At 41.4% G+C, this 14,265-nt stretch overlaps 1 protein-coding gene across 4 annotated transcripts in view; it reads left to right on the top strand.

Annotated features, from left to right (window-relative positions):
* The first annotated feature begins 4,994 nt into the window (after positions 1-4,994).
* The window catches only part of BMPR2 (bone morphogenetic protein receptor type 2), a 174,248-nt gene continuing 164,977 nt past the window's right edge, over positions 4,995-14,265 (top strand). For 3 of the 4 annotated variants that reach the window (XM_037912427.2, XM_037912426.2, XM_007071848.4), the window contains exon 1: positions 5,074-6,202. Coding sequence is in view for 1 of the 4 variants with exons in the window: in XM_007071848.4 (XP_007071910.1) it covers positions 6,127-6,202 (76 nt within the window). In the remaining 3 variants the exon portion in view is untranslated. Of the gene's footprint in view, positions 5,018-5,073; positions 6,203-14,265 lie in introns of those variants that run through there. The other variant, XM_043525715.1, reaches the window with a different exon arrangement.

A 14,265-nucleotide genomic window follows, 5' to 3' on the forward strand; every position in this document is an offset into this window, starting at 1 on the left:
CACTAACTTTAGATCAGTGAAGAGTTCCCCTGTACACTGGTCATCTCTGGCTGCCACTGCAAAGTGGCCTTAATAGACTAGAGAATCTAGCCCAATGTCTCATGTCACAAAAGCCCTTTTTTGGGGCACTGGGCAATAGCTGCCAAAGAGTCTGTGCTTAGTGTTTCAAGAGTTTCTTTGTTCTATAATATATTTATTTATATATTTATTTGTATTACCATAGTGCCCCAGAACCCTAATCATGGATCTCATTTTACTAAGTAAACTTTTCTCAGTTTAGCTCAGTACAATACTCTCAGCTTTGTGTGCATTTTTTTCCGCCCGTTGGAAATCCAGAGCATTAGAAGAAAATCTTTTGTGTTTTTAGCCTTTTTCAAGTTTCTCTCTTTTTTCCACATTCTTATTTGGAGTATCATAGTAGCTTGGTATGCAACACTTTTGTGAGTTTTCATTATTCCAAGTATTTTTCTTTGGTTTTCATTTAATTGTTATTGCTGAATACTAGTTTCCTGGGTTTCCTGCTTAAAGTTAAAACTTATAAAACATCACCAAAGCAAAGAACTGAGAATTTTTTTTAAGTACTCTAAATACTTAGAGAGCTAGCTTGCAATTTGCCTTGAGTAAGGGATGGCACAAATCTTCACTGCTCCATGAGAAGATCAGGGAACAAACTGTGATTCTGAGAGTTACAATTTGGTCCCTGTTTCCCCCCGTGGAAAGAATCTGCCATGATGCTTGGCCAGCAGTGTGTTACTTCCCCTTTTGCTGGCTGCTACATTGCGGTGGCGGAATCCAGGCTCAGCCCATTCCCTGACCTGACCTAGTCTGGCCTCGTCCTGCCCACCCACTCCACATCCAGGGAAAATAAGGAAATAACAGTTCTGCAGTTTCTGCTCTACCCCAGCGCTGTGACCAGTGATATAGGTAGGCTTTGCAGGGGAGTGAGGCATGCTGGGCAAATAACAATCTTGCCCTTAAAACTTACCCATTTTGCAAAACTGAATATTGCTTGTGGACGAGTCTTAATAATTCCGCACACCCCACACTCTCTGGGAGCTCATCTCCAGAAGAGCCTAATAAGCCCTTGGTCCTGAAATGAGCTGTATGTGGGCAGAACCCTGACTTCAGTGGGTTTCTGTGAGGATATACGATTCTGCCTGTGCAAAGCTTTTTCAGGATTGAGGCCCAATTTTGTACATAATTGAAAGGAAAAATTATATCAAAAATTGTATAAAATCCTACTTCTCTTGAAAAAACCACCCACTTTAATTTTCCTAAAAATACCCCCTTCCTCCCAATTAGTGGAAAAATAAGCATCACAACCCAGCTTGGTTGTGGGTAAGAACCCTAAGTATTAATTAATAGCCCAAACCTACACCCATTAAAATCAATGAGACTTTTCCTATTTATGCTTCAACAGCAGCAGGTTCAGGCCCTTTGTTTTCAATATACATGATATATAAAATTACTGTAATTTTCTTTTACCATCTAAGCAATAAATGTGCTGAGTAAAACATATTGTTAAATTCTTGGTTTTGGTGAACAGGGTGGAGCTATCCGCTATTCTACTGATGGGCATACCTAGTCAGAAAGCATGCTATGTTGTCAGGTGCTTTTGCTAAGCCAGGGAAGAACATCATTTTTTTCATCCCCATGAAAATATTGGCTGTAATTTTTTTCTTTCTCTTTTGGAGGTAAAACTATTTTTTAGGTTATTTCCTGACAGTTCCGTTTCCACAAATAAGAGGAAGGACTGTTGTGTGGTTAACATGTGGTTGTAACTCTGAAAAGTGACAGTAAAAAATGACAATCTGGGGTTCTATGCTTATTGTCTCTGACTGACTTCCATATAATATCTGCTCAGGTAAGAAGTAAAAATATTGTAACCAACATGTTTTGCTGAACTGCCTGCCCTGCAAGCTCAATATGAAGTCAACTATGTTGTTTCTGACACATGCACCACCAACAATAAAGATGCTAATATTGGAACACAGTTAAAAATTCTGTAGATAATACATGAGCCAGGAAAGAATCCAGACCATTCAATCTTATCTGTGCTGGCCCTTGAGGTATGAGTAGTGTAAAAAAAATAGCTAAAAGCTTATTATTGTCATCAAAATCAGCAAATTTGACACTCAAGTCATATAGGCAGCAGATCTGTTGAATAAAAAAAGCACCATTTGTACATAATAAATTTTCTGATACCATTTTAAGGTACTGGACTGGGAATCTAGAGACCTGGGACCCTGATTCTTCATTCATCCATCCTGGAATTTAGGATAGGAACGGAAGGAGAACAAAGATGGCTTTAAGCCATTTTTGTATTCCCTATATTCTGGGGCCGAGCATAAGTTATAGAAGCCTTGAGGTTGGACAGGTGTAGAGCCCTTACATGGTGACCCCTTGTGTGCAGAATGTATTTTTAAGAGGCCTTTTCCATCCCATTTAAAGCTCCTTTAGAGCAGTATAAAGAGGCCTTAGGGTGCCAGAGAATCAGGGACTAATCAGATTCTAACCCCAGTTTTACCACATACTTCTGAGGCCTGATCATCCCTTCAGTTGTGTGTGATAGAATGATCAGGCCCTTGCTGTGACCTTGGGCAAGTAATATAATCTCTCTGTCCTACATTGATTTTTGTGTGTGTGGAAATCTCCTGCTGTTTTTCTACCACCTGGGTAATTCCACTGTTGCTAGCATCAGTGGATGAACTGGTGTAGATTAGAGCTAGAGCAACAGCGGGAGAACTTCACAAAAATCTTGGCGTAGACACAGCCTTTGTTTCCTTATCTGTAAAATGAGAAAATCTCGCACAAGATTTGTGGCAATTTTTAGGCTAAATTTATTAATGTTTTAAAATGCTTTCAGATTCTCAGATGGAAGTCACTATATAAGTCAAAAATATTAATAAGAGGACAAAGAAAAACAAAAAATTTACTTGGGTACAGCACAAGCCCTATACAATGCATTAAATGAAGATATAAACCTAATTCAGAAGTCTGAGGATATTCCCACTTGTATTTATTTATTTATCATTATTACGAAAGTGGTGTCCATAATTCCCAATCAAGATCAGAGGTCATTGGATTGGGTGCTGTACGGGCACATTAAAAGACAATACCTACCCTGAATCTTACAAATGTTTTGCAGTAGGTTAAATCTTAGATTTGAACTACTAGTCAGTGTTCCTGTGCCACTGATTCCCTTTTAGATTACTCAGTACTCAATCTTCTGAGTCAGTAAAATCTAAGAGGAAAAAAATGATTTTAAAACATCAGAATTTCACTGAAAACTGGATGCTGTGCCTGAGATGAGTTTCCTGTCACATCTGATATATAATTTAAAAATATTTTAAAATTAACAAATAATGTAAAATCAAGTAATTTTGTGTATTGATTTGCTGTTCCTAGTTGTGCTTCTTAATATATCAATATTATATTAATGCTGGGAAATAATTATTATTTGTTTCAAATGGAAAATATGCTTGACAAAAACTAAAGTATCTGAATTGAAGAGTTTACATTCTAGAAGGTAAAAAGATTATATGCAGAGGTATGAAGAGCTTAGTGGATTTGCTTTGGCTTTCTTATTTTAAAAAAGTTTTAAACTCACTTCTTTTAAAGATCGTGGAAGAAGTGTTGTTTTTTTTAAGTGACTTGAATGGGAAGCAGTAAGCTTGGTGAACTGGCTTGGGAAGAAAATGTAATGCAGAGAGATGGCAGGATGGAAAAAAGCATGAATACTGGTCTGAGGGAGAGCAGAATAAGGCATTAATATTGGCATTGTTGGTGATTCAAAGGGCTTGATGGGGAACATGGCATCCAGGATGTAGGACAGGGCAGAGTTTTCAAGGGCTTTGAAGGCCAGGACTAAAAGTTTAAAGTCGATGTAGTGCTTAAAGGTAACTACAAACGAATTCTTTTGTAATCATTGGGGTTTTGCTCTTTCTTTGTTTTATGATGTAAGAAGATGATCTAAGAGGTTGATTTTTGTTTTTTAAATAGTTTTTTCAGTTTTTTTTTTTTACTTTAGAAATATCAGATCTAGTCTTTCCTGGTTTTGCTGGAGGAGTGTGTGTGTGTGTGTGTGTGTGACAGATGTTTCTTATGAGGGTTCACATCTTAGATGAAGGGTAGGCAGTTGAATTTGTAATAAAGATATCCTTTGTTTCAGTCAGTCTCCCCCTCATTATTGTTATTACTGTTTGTGTGACAGAAGCACCTGGGAACTCCAGTCCAGAGATAGGGCCATACTGGTATTGCACTTGTGCAGGCAAGTAACAAAGAAGACTCTGCCCCCAAGAGTTTACAAAGCAGGTGCTGATGGATGCACCAGGGGGACAAACATGAGTTGGGATGCGGTTGGGAGGATGAAGGTACAATAGAGCAATGTTTAGCAGAAGTGTCCTCACTGCACTCCCTCTCCCAATGCCCAGGGAGGAAAGAGGAGCTTCACAACATGGCCAGGTTAAACTCCAGGCTCTGATAGTGTGTATGCAAGAGTGTGCACTCCAGAGGCAAAGAGCCTGCATAGAAAATGCCTTGCCCCTGCAGCCATGGATGTGAAGGAGCAAGAATATGGCTGTCTTGTTCTTTTTAATTTCTCACTACAGAACATGACGTTGAAACATCCCTGTGGGGGAAATCTCAGCCAGGAGCTGCTGCACACTAGAGAGAGCGAGCTCCTGGCCTGCAGAAGATGCTTTCAAACCGTGCTCCGCAAACAGCGCTGCAGCTATTGCTATGAGGAAACCGGCCACCGCCTCCTCCAGCCCACCCGCCCACGCACTTTTTCTCAAGGCCGCAATCTGGCAAACGCACAATTCTCCACAAACATGGCGGTGCGGGAGGGGCGCGGCAAACTCCCCTGTGAACACCCTTCTCCCCCCCTCACAGAGACTGAGGGGGCGGTGCCGCGGCCCCTCTCTAGCTACCTGGAGGCCCACTCTATGATCAGGGCGCTCGGAAAGAGGGCGGGTGGCATGCGGCGGCCAGCGCGGCCGTTGACGGGGCAGGCTAGGTACGAGGCAAACGGGGCGGGGCCAGGAGGGCGGGCGGTGGAGGAGGCGGGGGCCGGGAGCGCAGACTGGCAGTTAGCAGCGACTCCCCTTTGTGTCTGGGCTGGCAACGGGGCGCGAGCAGGAGCCAGCCGGGGCTGGGAGGCGACGCGTGTGAATCCCCCGCACCCCTCCTGGCCGAGCCCGTCTGTGGAGGGCGAGGGCAGGGAGCAGGAGCTGCCGCGCGGGGGAGTCAGCCTGTGGGAAGGCGCCGGGCTCCGCTCCAGCCCCGGGGGGACCCCGCAGCCCGGGGCCGCCGGCTGAAGCCCCGGGACGCCCCTCGCGGGGTCTCTCTAGGCGGAGCAGCGCTGCCCGCCGACGGCGGGGGAAGGGGCGAGGAGGAGACGGGAGGAGGAGGAGGGAGAGGGGCCTCTGTCGCTCTCCCGGCCGGCGGCGAGCAGGAACTGGAGCCTGAGCCATTGCTTAGCTGGAGGCACCCGAGCGGGCGCCCTCCCTTCGGAGGGGCGAGGGCTGCGCTCGCGTCCTGTGCGGCTGAAGAGACCAGATGGGCCAAGGCACAGCCTGTCCGTGGAAGTGACTGAGGGCGCCTCTCCTTGTTACGAGACACGGAAGAGGGCGAAGGCAGACCGAGACCGTCCACGGGATGGGAGGCGTCTCTGGCCCCCGTCTTCTTCAGAGCTTGTTCCGCGTAGCCAGGGCCGAGTAAGGAGGCACCAGAGGTGACCGTTGCTGTCGATTCCCCCTCACCCCTGGATATGTTTCATGCCAAACCTGGATGCTTCTTTGATATCGTGAAGTTGCGTGGGAAATAGTCTGGGTTTCCGGTGTGACCGCAAGAGTAGCTGCTCACCTAGGGGAAGCGAAATGCATCGTGGTTTGGAGACAAAACCTCCCTTTTCTATGGTCGTTAGAAAGAAGAGGAGCCAGGTCCCGAGGCATGAAGACAGATACGTGTAATGGAGTAAGACCTCAGACAGCTCCTGTCATCTGCCGTTTGCCCTTCCAGACTGGATTGTGATCCAAGAGAGTTTTAAGATTGTTTAGAAAAGGGAGGAAATTCCTCCTTTCGGTATTTTTTTCCCTTCTGCCTCCTTCTTTGGCTTCCTCAGGTATGAGTGCCTCTCTGCAGCACCTTTTGCGGGTGCTCTTGCTCTCCAGTGCCACCCTGCTGCTCAGCACTGCGGCTGGTAAGTAGCCACCGGGTGTAATATACTTGCCATTTTGGCAGAGGAAAGGGGGTGGGGTCCGGCAGTATTTCAGTATATCTGTGACCCATTAAACAGTAGTATGTGTGTCTCAGTGAAGTGTGATAATGGTTTTAAGTGAGGACCATATTTGAGACCGTATTTTTAAGTGAGGACCATATTTGAGAATAAAACATGCTTTTTGTATAAAGGAACCCAATCTGCAGCTGAGGTTTATTTTCTCTTGGTCTGTTCATGCTGGTTAATGGCTTGTTCTCTCTCTCTCCTTTTAAAAAATAAAAAGGGATAATTTGAGCTGGTGGGTTTTTTTCCTATGAAATGTTTAACATCTTTGTGAGGTAATGCCAGAATTTTTAAAATACAGTTTAATCACAAGAAAGAGCTATGTCTGCTTGCTAATGGGGTCTTTGGGCACAGCCATTTTTTATTTTACTAACATCGATGCTATTAGGGGCAATATAACTACAACATTTGATACATCTTTTAGGGAAAATGGACTTATTAATAATGCATATTTCTTGGAGCTTGAAACAAAAATGATTTTTTTCACAATTATGTTGTTTATAGAATAGTAAAATAAGACGGTGATGAGGAATACTGCAAGATCTGAGTATACATAATGTTAAAGGTTTCATTTTCCTACAGTAAATGAAAATCTAATACTTTTGAAAAAAATGCTCTATTTTAAATTTTTTGAAGCTCAGTGTTAGATGCACAGAACAATTTGCCATGAGATTGGAACAGTATATAGCCCTTGCATCCATTGGCTTTTGGTCATTGTGACAGATTAGCATGAAGGACTCTCTGAAGTGCTACCCAGGTTTATTAGGTGCTAATAGTTATTCCTCCGTTCTATATACTTTTAATGGTTTTTGGAAGATTCATAGTACCTTGGTATCTTTCTTTCCACTCAGAAGCCGGTGTAGAATGCTCAATCTTCCCAGCATTTTTTTATAATCTACTGTGATCCTCAGATATAGGATAATAGAGAAATGTGCAGTTTCTTGTGAAGATGGCATAAGAAGATTGGTAGTTGGTGCACATCCTTTTTTTTTTTTTTTTTTTTTTTGTGGTTTTAAATTAATTATTTTTAAATGCATTTTGGTCAGTGTTCAAAATAGTCTCTTTGCTAGTAGAATAATACTGTGAATTGGACGTGTTTGGTCAGTTTCTCCATTGCTTTACTAAGAATGGATAGTCTTCCATTTTATAAAAGGCTTTCTTTGGGGAAATATTGAACAGAAATCATTGATATGGAGCACTTTCCTGCATCAGCCTGACTTTTGCCTGCCCTTGACATTTTAGATCCATATCTACTGTGTTTTTCTGTGATAGTTTGGTAAGAGGATTTCTTTGAAGAATAAACCTTTCAAGGTCATTGGGATATTTCAGAGTCATATACATTTTAATACCAATTATCTAACCTTGTCCCTTAAATGTGAAACTTAAAAAAAATAGTTCTGTTTCTCATTTAATTACTTCATTAAATGTTTATGAGTTAATTTTTCTTTGTGCTGTTGAGAGTGAAGGTTTAATAGCACTGATCTGAGCCAGGCAGGGGATGGGGCAGGTGTCTACAAGCCTACTTAGTGAGCTTCGCCAATTCTCACCTGTCATCATCACTGCTACTTCAGTCCTGGGTTTGTCTTGTACAGACTGATCATCATGTCACGTTCTTTGGTCATCTTGTGAAATGCATGAATAGGAACTCATTTTCACATTATGGCTGTATAATACTTCTGCTGATAATATGTACAATACAAAAGTTCTGTACAGCTTAAAAAGTCTCGATGACAGCCATGTCGAAGAATATGCTAATGTTTTGAGATTTAGCTAATATAACCAGTCTAAAGCTTGACTCTAAATTTAAACAGTGTATTTCAGAAAAGAAACCTAGGAAACCACGCTACATGAAGGTCTACCCTTATATGTATGTGAATGACCCTCTCCCCCACTTCCCTGAAAGTAGGAGCTGTGCATTCACATCTGAGTGTATACTTTTGGCCCTGTGCAGCTCTGAAATCCTTCATTAATGTCCCACAATATGGCTGACCTAGTGAATGGATAAGACAATAGTAGGTGAAATGCATTGTTGATGATCGTGAAGTAAGGCACAGTGAAGGGAAAATTTTAATTTAAAACTTTATAAGGCATATGAGTAATTGAGTATCAACTTAGGAAAAATATCTAGGCATCCTTCGAGGACAGCTCAGTAAAGACCTTTGCAGCTATAGTCTAAACAAGGAAAGATGTTAGGAGCCTAAGAAATGGGGTTGGAACATAAAACAATGGCATTAGAAGTCTATGGTTCACTCTTATCTGGAATACTGTATGCAGAAAAGGAGATGGTAGATAGGGCACTTCCTGTCCATTTAACATTTGAAGGGCTTAATTTCCTCTTCGCGACACCCTCCCCCCCCCCCCCCGACTTTTCATAGGTCTATATGCTCCATGATATCTTCCATTTCTTGCCCCCTCCCTTCCCCCCTGGACTTTGCAGGGTATAATATAATCACATATAGTATTCTATATGCTGACACAATTCCCCCTCCCCCTGTGATTTTTTTTTCTGAAATGACACCTGAACCTAATAAAAATGTATAACTGAAGACTCAGAATTCTTCCTGTCCAGTCACAGTGAGGAAATCTACCACCTTCCTGTATAAAATCTCTACAGATCTTAAGTGTCCAGTATTCTTCTATTAAACTTGTATAGCCCTCCCTCTAAAGAGTAATGCTACTGTGAGGGGAAAAAGTCTCAACCAAGTGTTGATCAGGTTTTTAAAGATGACCTACGAAGGGAAGGGAAAAATTGGCTTATGCCACTTTTATTTAGTTTTATTTTGTATAAAGAAGGCTTGACATTCTTCCTCACACTTCTTTTCTTTAGAAATATCAATCATATTGAATCTTCCCCTTCTTTTGTTGGAGGACTTTCTGGATGACTTATATCCTGGGACCTTAACTGAAGAGGAATGGGTATTGAATACTTGAGAACTTTTCTCGTGTGGCTTTTGTTAAAGCTTTTGTTTTGTTTTTTATAACATTTATTTAATAGTGTGAATAAAAATCACTTCCCCTCTAAATCAATCAGTTTCACTGCCTTGGTATCCGTGATGTATAATCCTCAAGAAATTGCACTTCAAATTTTTTTTTTTTACATTGCTAAAATCAGAAAATATTAGAAAAAAAATGGGTTTGTGCCTTTTTAGGACATCTTTAAGAAATCTGTTGGTCTTTATCTGCATGGTTCTTTGTCTCAATTATTAATATTAAAAAGCTAAAGTACTGTAAAGTAATGATTGAAGTATTTTTAAAACCAATTAAAATACTGTTTTAAAATTTTAAAATGAATGAATTGGGGCAGTCTTGTCTTGTTCTGCTTAGAAAGTTAGCTTCCTCAGTGTTTCAAAATTTTAATCCCAAATGTGAAACTGTGAGAGGTGGGACAGATTGGCCATTAAATTCAGTTTCTCTAGTGAGCAGTATTTCTGACTCATGATCTAAGATGGTGTCCTCCTGTGTGGACTATTGATCTTGTATATGAAAGTGGTTGCCTGAAATCATCTCTACTCCAGATCCCTGCTGTTTTGCCATAGATGTGCCCGTTGCTAGGGCCCCATCAAATTCACAGCCGTGAAAAATGTGTCACAGACTGTGAAATCTGGTCTCCCTCTGTGAAATCTGGTCTTTTGTATGCTTTTACCCTAAACTATACAGTGTGCATGGGGGAGACCAGCGTTTCTCAAATTGGGGGCCCCGACCCAAAAGGGAGTTGCAGAGGGGTTGCAAGGTTATTTTAGGGGAGCCACCCTTACTTCTGTGCTGCCTTCAGTGCTGGGTGGCTGGAGAGCAGTGGCTGTTGGCCTGGTGCCCAGCTCTGAAGGCAGCACCTCATCAGCAGCAGTGCAGAAGTAAGAGTGGAAATACCATACCATGCCATCTTTACTTCTGTGCTGCTGCTGGCGGTGGCTCTGCATTCAGAGCTGGGCTCCGGGCCAGCAGCTGCTTAGCTTTGAAGGCAGCGCCGCCACCAGAAGCAGCGCAGAAGTAAGGATGGCATGGTATGGTATTGCCACCCTTACTTCTGTGCTGCTGCCTGCAGAGCTGGGCCCATCAGTAGCTTTCACTCTCCAGCCGCCCAGCTCTGAAGGCAGTGCAGAAGTAAGTGTGGCAGTACTGCAACACCCTCTGCCTCATAATAACCTTGTGACACCCCCCCCCCCCCCTTTCGGGTCAGGACTCCTACAACTACAACACCATGAATTTTCAGATTTAAATAGCTGGAATCATGAAATTTATGACTTTTAAAAGCCTATGACTGTGAAATTGACCAAAATGGGCTGTGAATTTGGTAGGGCTCTGCCCATTGCCTGTGGCCATTGGATTTTTCCTTTCCCATTTGAGTAATAGTCAGGAAATCCAATTTTTGATGGTTAGAGATGGGAACTTGTTCAAAAGGAGTTAGTCTGGCAGACAGAACCACTCTACTTGCTTGAGGGATACAGTTGGTACACTTGAGGGTAGGTTAGTACATAAGCCCTTCCCCCACATTAAAGTAGGTATTGATTAACTTTTCTGAGGCCTTACTCTGAATGTAACAGCCCCTCCTTTAATGGTGATTTCTGTGTGTCAGCTGTGATTTCAAAAGTCATGTTGCCAAGGCGCCAGAGAACAGAGCAGTGCTTCCTTGAGACATTGCTTCTGTGTGAATGGCCCTGCCCTCTAGACATCCAGGGGTAACTGGGTAGCTGAGTCTCCTGCTTATTTTGATCTGATGTAGGGAAAACTTCACTACTTTGCCCTGGACGAAGAGATCAGGGGAATTTAGCTGAGTTTTCCTTTTTCACTGGAGCCGAGCCTCTGCGATGTTTGCTTTTATTTTTTTGCAGAAGAGGGGTTGTCTGGCCTTGTTACTTTTTTAGCAAATATTGCCTAAAAGGGACATCAACTTAAAAAAAAAACCTCACTGCTATTTGAATTTTTTTACATATTAACACCAATCTTTAATGTAACTGAAATAGACTAGAGAAGAATATTTTCGTCAAGTTTTTTCTTTGTGCTTTTTTTCAGCACTTTGTGCAGTCAGCTTCACTGTTTCCTCTGTAGAGTCAGGAAACCAGTACCCTTCTTATTTGTCTTTCATGCAGCAACAGGAGAGAGAACATTTTAAAATGTGATTGTGAAATCACAGAAATTAGAGGTACTCATTGAAGTGCTTCGGTTCTATACCAGGAGGCCTTGTAATTCATTCTTTAAGATTTACTAGATTTAAAGTGGATGGGTGTGCCTTAAACATGAATCCTCTTGGAAAGGTGCTAATACAGTTTCCCTGGCCAGTGCAAAAGGGGCTTGTATGAATGGCTGCATAAATCCCATTGGGAACAAAATGCTTAACCTGGAATGAAAGAGAAACAACAGTTATGATGGATAATGGTTCTCAGCCTTATAGGAACACGAGCACAGCTTGTTTGCAGCTTTGACTGTCTTAGTAAGCATTTTGTCTAGTCCTCTGGATTTAGTGAAACTGATGCTCATTTTTCTTTTTCTCAGACTTAAGTCAGTTTTATTTACCTTTATAATATCAAGAAAAGGAAGAAGTCAAGATAATCTGTTCTTAAAAACAAACAACCAAAAACTTGTTTGAATACAGCAGTCTCTATTGATATTTTTAGCATAAGAATTATTATACTAGATCAGGCTAGTCCATCTAGCCCAGTATTTTGTCAAGTGCAGGGGCTACTGTGAGATGTTTCAGAGGAAGGCACAAAAAAGTTATGGTTGGCTTTTCCCCTAAAACATGAGGGTTTGTTATCAGTGTCAGTGGCAACTCTATAAAATTATGTTGAGATTTTGGAAATAAAATAGGATTAAAAACACTTTGTTGTATGCCTTGGTTTTATTTAATCTTCACATTTGGCACAACAATTCTTCACAAGATATTTGAATTTTTTATAAATCTTTCAGTTAATATTACTATTCAGAGGACATATTTTAAAAATGCTCCCCTCTTGCTCAGTTTCTGAATATTTCTTTGGGTTCTTCTAGCTAAACAACCAGTCTTGACAAACTCCAAATTTTTCACACACGCATTCTGATAACATTTTAGGCAGAGAGGCTTCTGAAATCGTAATATTAAACACTGAGTCAGTCTCTTTATTCTGGACAATCTAATTGAGCAATGCCAAGATGAGACAGAAATGTCAAATTCTGTCAGTTACTTCTGGTTTTGGTGCTGCCAACATGATTCACCAGGTCAATTCCTCACAGAGTTTGGAGGCAGGCTGGGCAGCAAGTGGTATGGAGTGCCACAGAAGTGAGCAGAGTCTGGGTGCCTGTGAATAAAGAAGGAAGAGAGGTAGGCAGATTAAGAGGGAACTTGGAGGCATGAGGAGTTGAGCTGTGTTTGAGGGTAGAAATGTAGAGATGAGAGGGGAGTGAGGTTATGTATGGGAAGAATGTGGAGGTCTGCAACTGTGCAGGGGACCTGGGTCCTGATGGGATGGAGCCTAGTGCCTTTGCACTAAGGGACTGCTGTACAGATACTCAACTCCCTCAGCACTGCGAAGAGCTGAGTTGGTACTGCAGTGCTCCTCATGGTGCTGCCACATGAATGTCTCAGTGCAGAGGCTGGGTACTGCGCTCCCTTTCTTCTCCCTTGTGATCCCTTCACATCTTTGCTCAGCCTCCCTATGTCTGAAATCCCTGCCCCTTGCTTGACTGACTGCAAATATGAGCTATTGGAAAAAAACAAAATACAACACCATACTAACTGTATCTTGTCTATATAACACTACTGCAAAATTATAAACAGTGTCTTCCAAAATGATAAATGCTATTAAAACCATTTCCATTAAAAAAAAATCAAACATTTCCTTCTATTAACAATCATCCAGCACGATACACAACAACACAACCATTCGCTACGAATCTACACAATATGCACTTACCATCAACGCAGACCCAATTCAGTGTCATGAACAAATACAAAACATCTGTTTCTAATGACATTGAATAACAGGTTGAACATCTTGCATGGAGGTAGAGAAAGGTTGTATGTGTATTGGGACTAGGGATGTGGGTTAAGCCTTGTGGAGACAAAGAAATCATAATTGTAGGTTGCAAGGGTTGGATGAAGATTTAACTAGTTCTTTTGCAGTTTTGTTAGTGGTATATGCGCTTGAATAACCTTAACCTGGTTGTTAATGAACTTTTGGGGGCTTAACCTTTAAAATAAGATTTATTCCCTTCTCTCTAATGCACAAATCTGAATGTGATATGATCCATTCATATAAACATCAAATCTTTTTAAGAATCCTACTGAGCTTTTGGCCTGTATATTATGGCATCGAGTTCCACAGGGTGTTTGTGTTTTTTCATTTATCAGTTTCAAATATATTGCCTTTCAATCTCATTGTATGTTCCCTTACTCTTGTATTGTGAGACTTATGTATATACCCTTCAATATTTTATATTCCTCATGTCCCATCTTAGTCTTCTCTTCTCTTCTCCTTAACCATTCCCAGTTTTTGCGGTCTCTTATACTGAAATCTCTTTATGTGGCTAACTTTCATGGCACATTATTGTACCTCTTTTATTTCTGTTACATCTTTTATCACATGGGATTATCGGAGCTCAACACACTGTTCCAGGTCAGGAGTAAACAACAGATTTCTATAACAGCATTATAGTGTTTTCAGTATCTTTTAATCCTATTCTTTATGTATCCTAATGTTTTTCTTATTTTTTGACTATCACTGCACATTCAGCAGAGGTTTTCATTTAACTCTCTATGAACACAAGGATGCTCGGATTACTTTCCTGAGTGGTTATGGTTCATTTAGGATCCAACATCATTGACTATCTTATATAACATGGGTCCTGGTATTGAATGTTTAGCCACCTACTGTTAACCTTTGTTGGTGCTTTTGTTAGTCATGGACTGATTTTATTCACAATATTATGATATTCTCCTGAGAGATTGGACAGTTTCTGCAGAGCTTCTTTAAAGAAAGTGCGCCAAAACTAGGCCAGTGTTTTTTGGT

Source organism: Chelonia mydas, chromosome 11 (genome assembly GCF_015237465.2).
Source record: "Chelonia mydas isolate rCheMyd1 chromosome 11, rCheMyd1.pri.v2, whole genome shotgun sequence".
In the NCBI taxonomy this organism is placed as follows: domain Eukaryota; kingdom Metazoa; phylum Chordata; order Testudines; family Cheloniidae; genus Chelonia; species Chelonia mydas.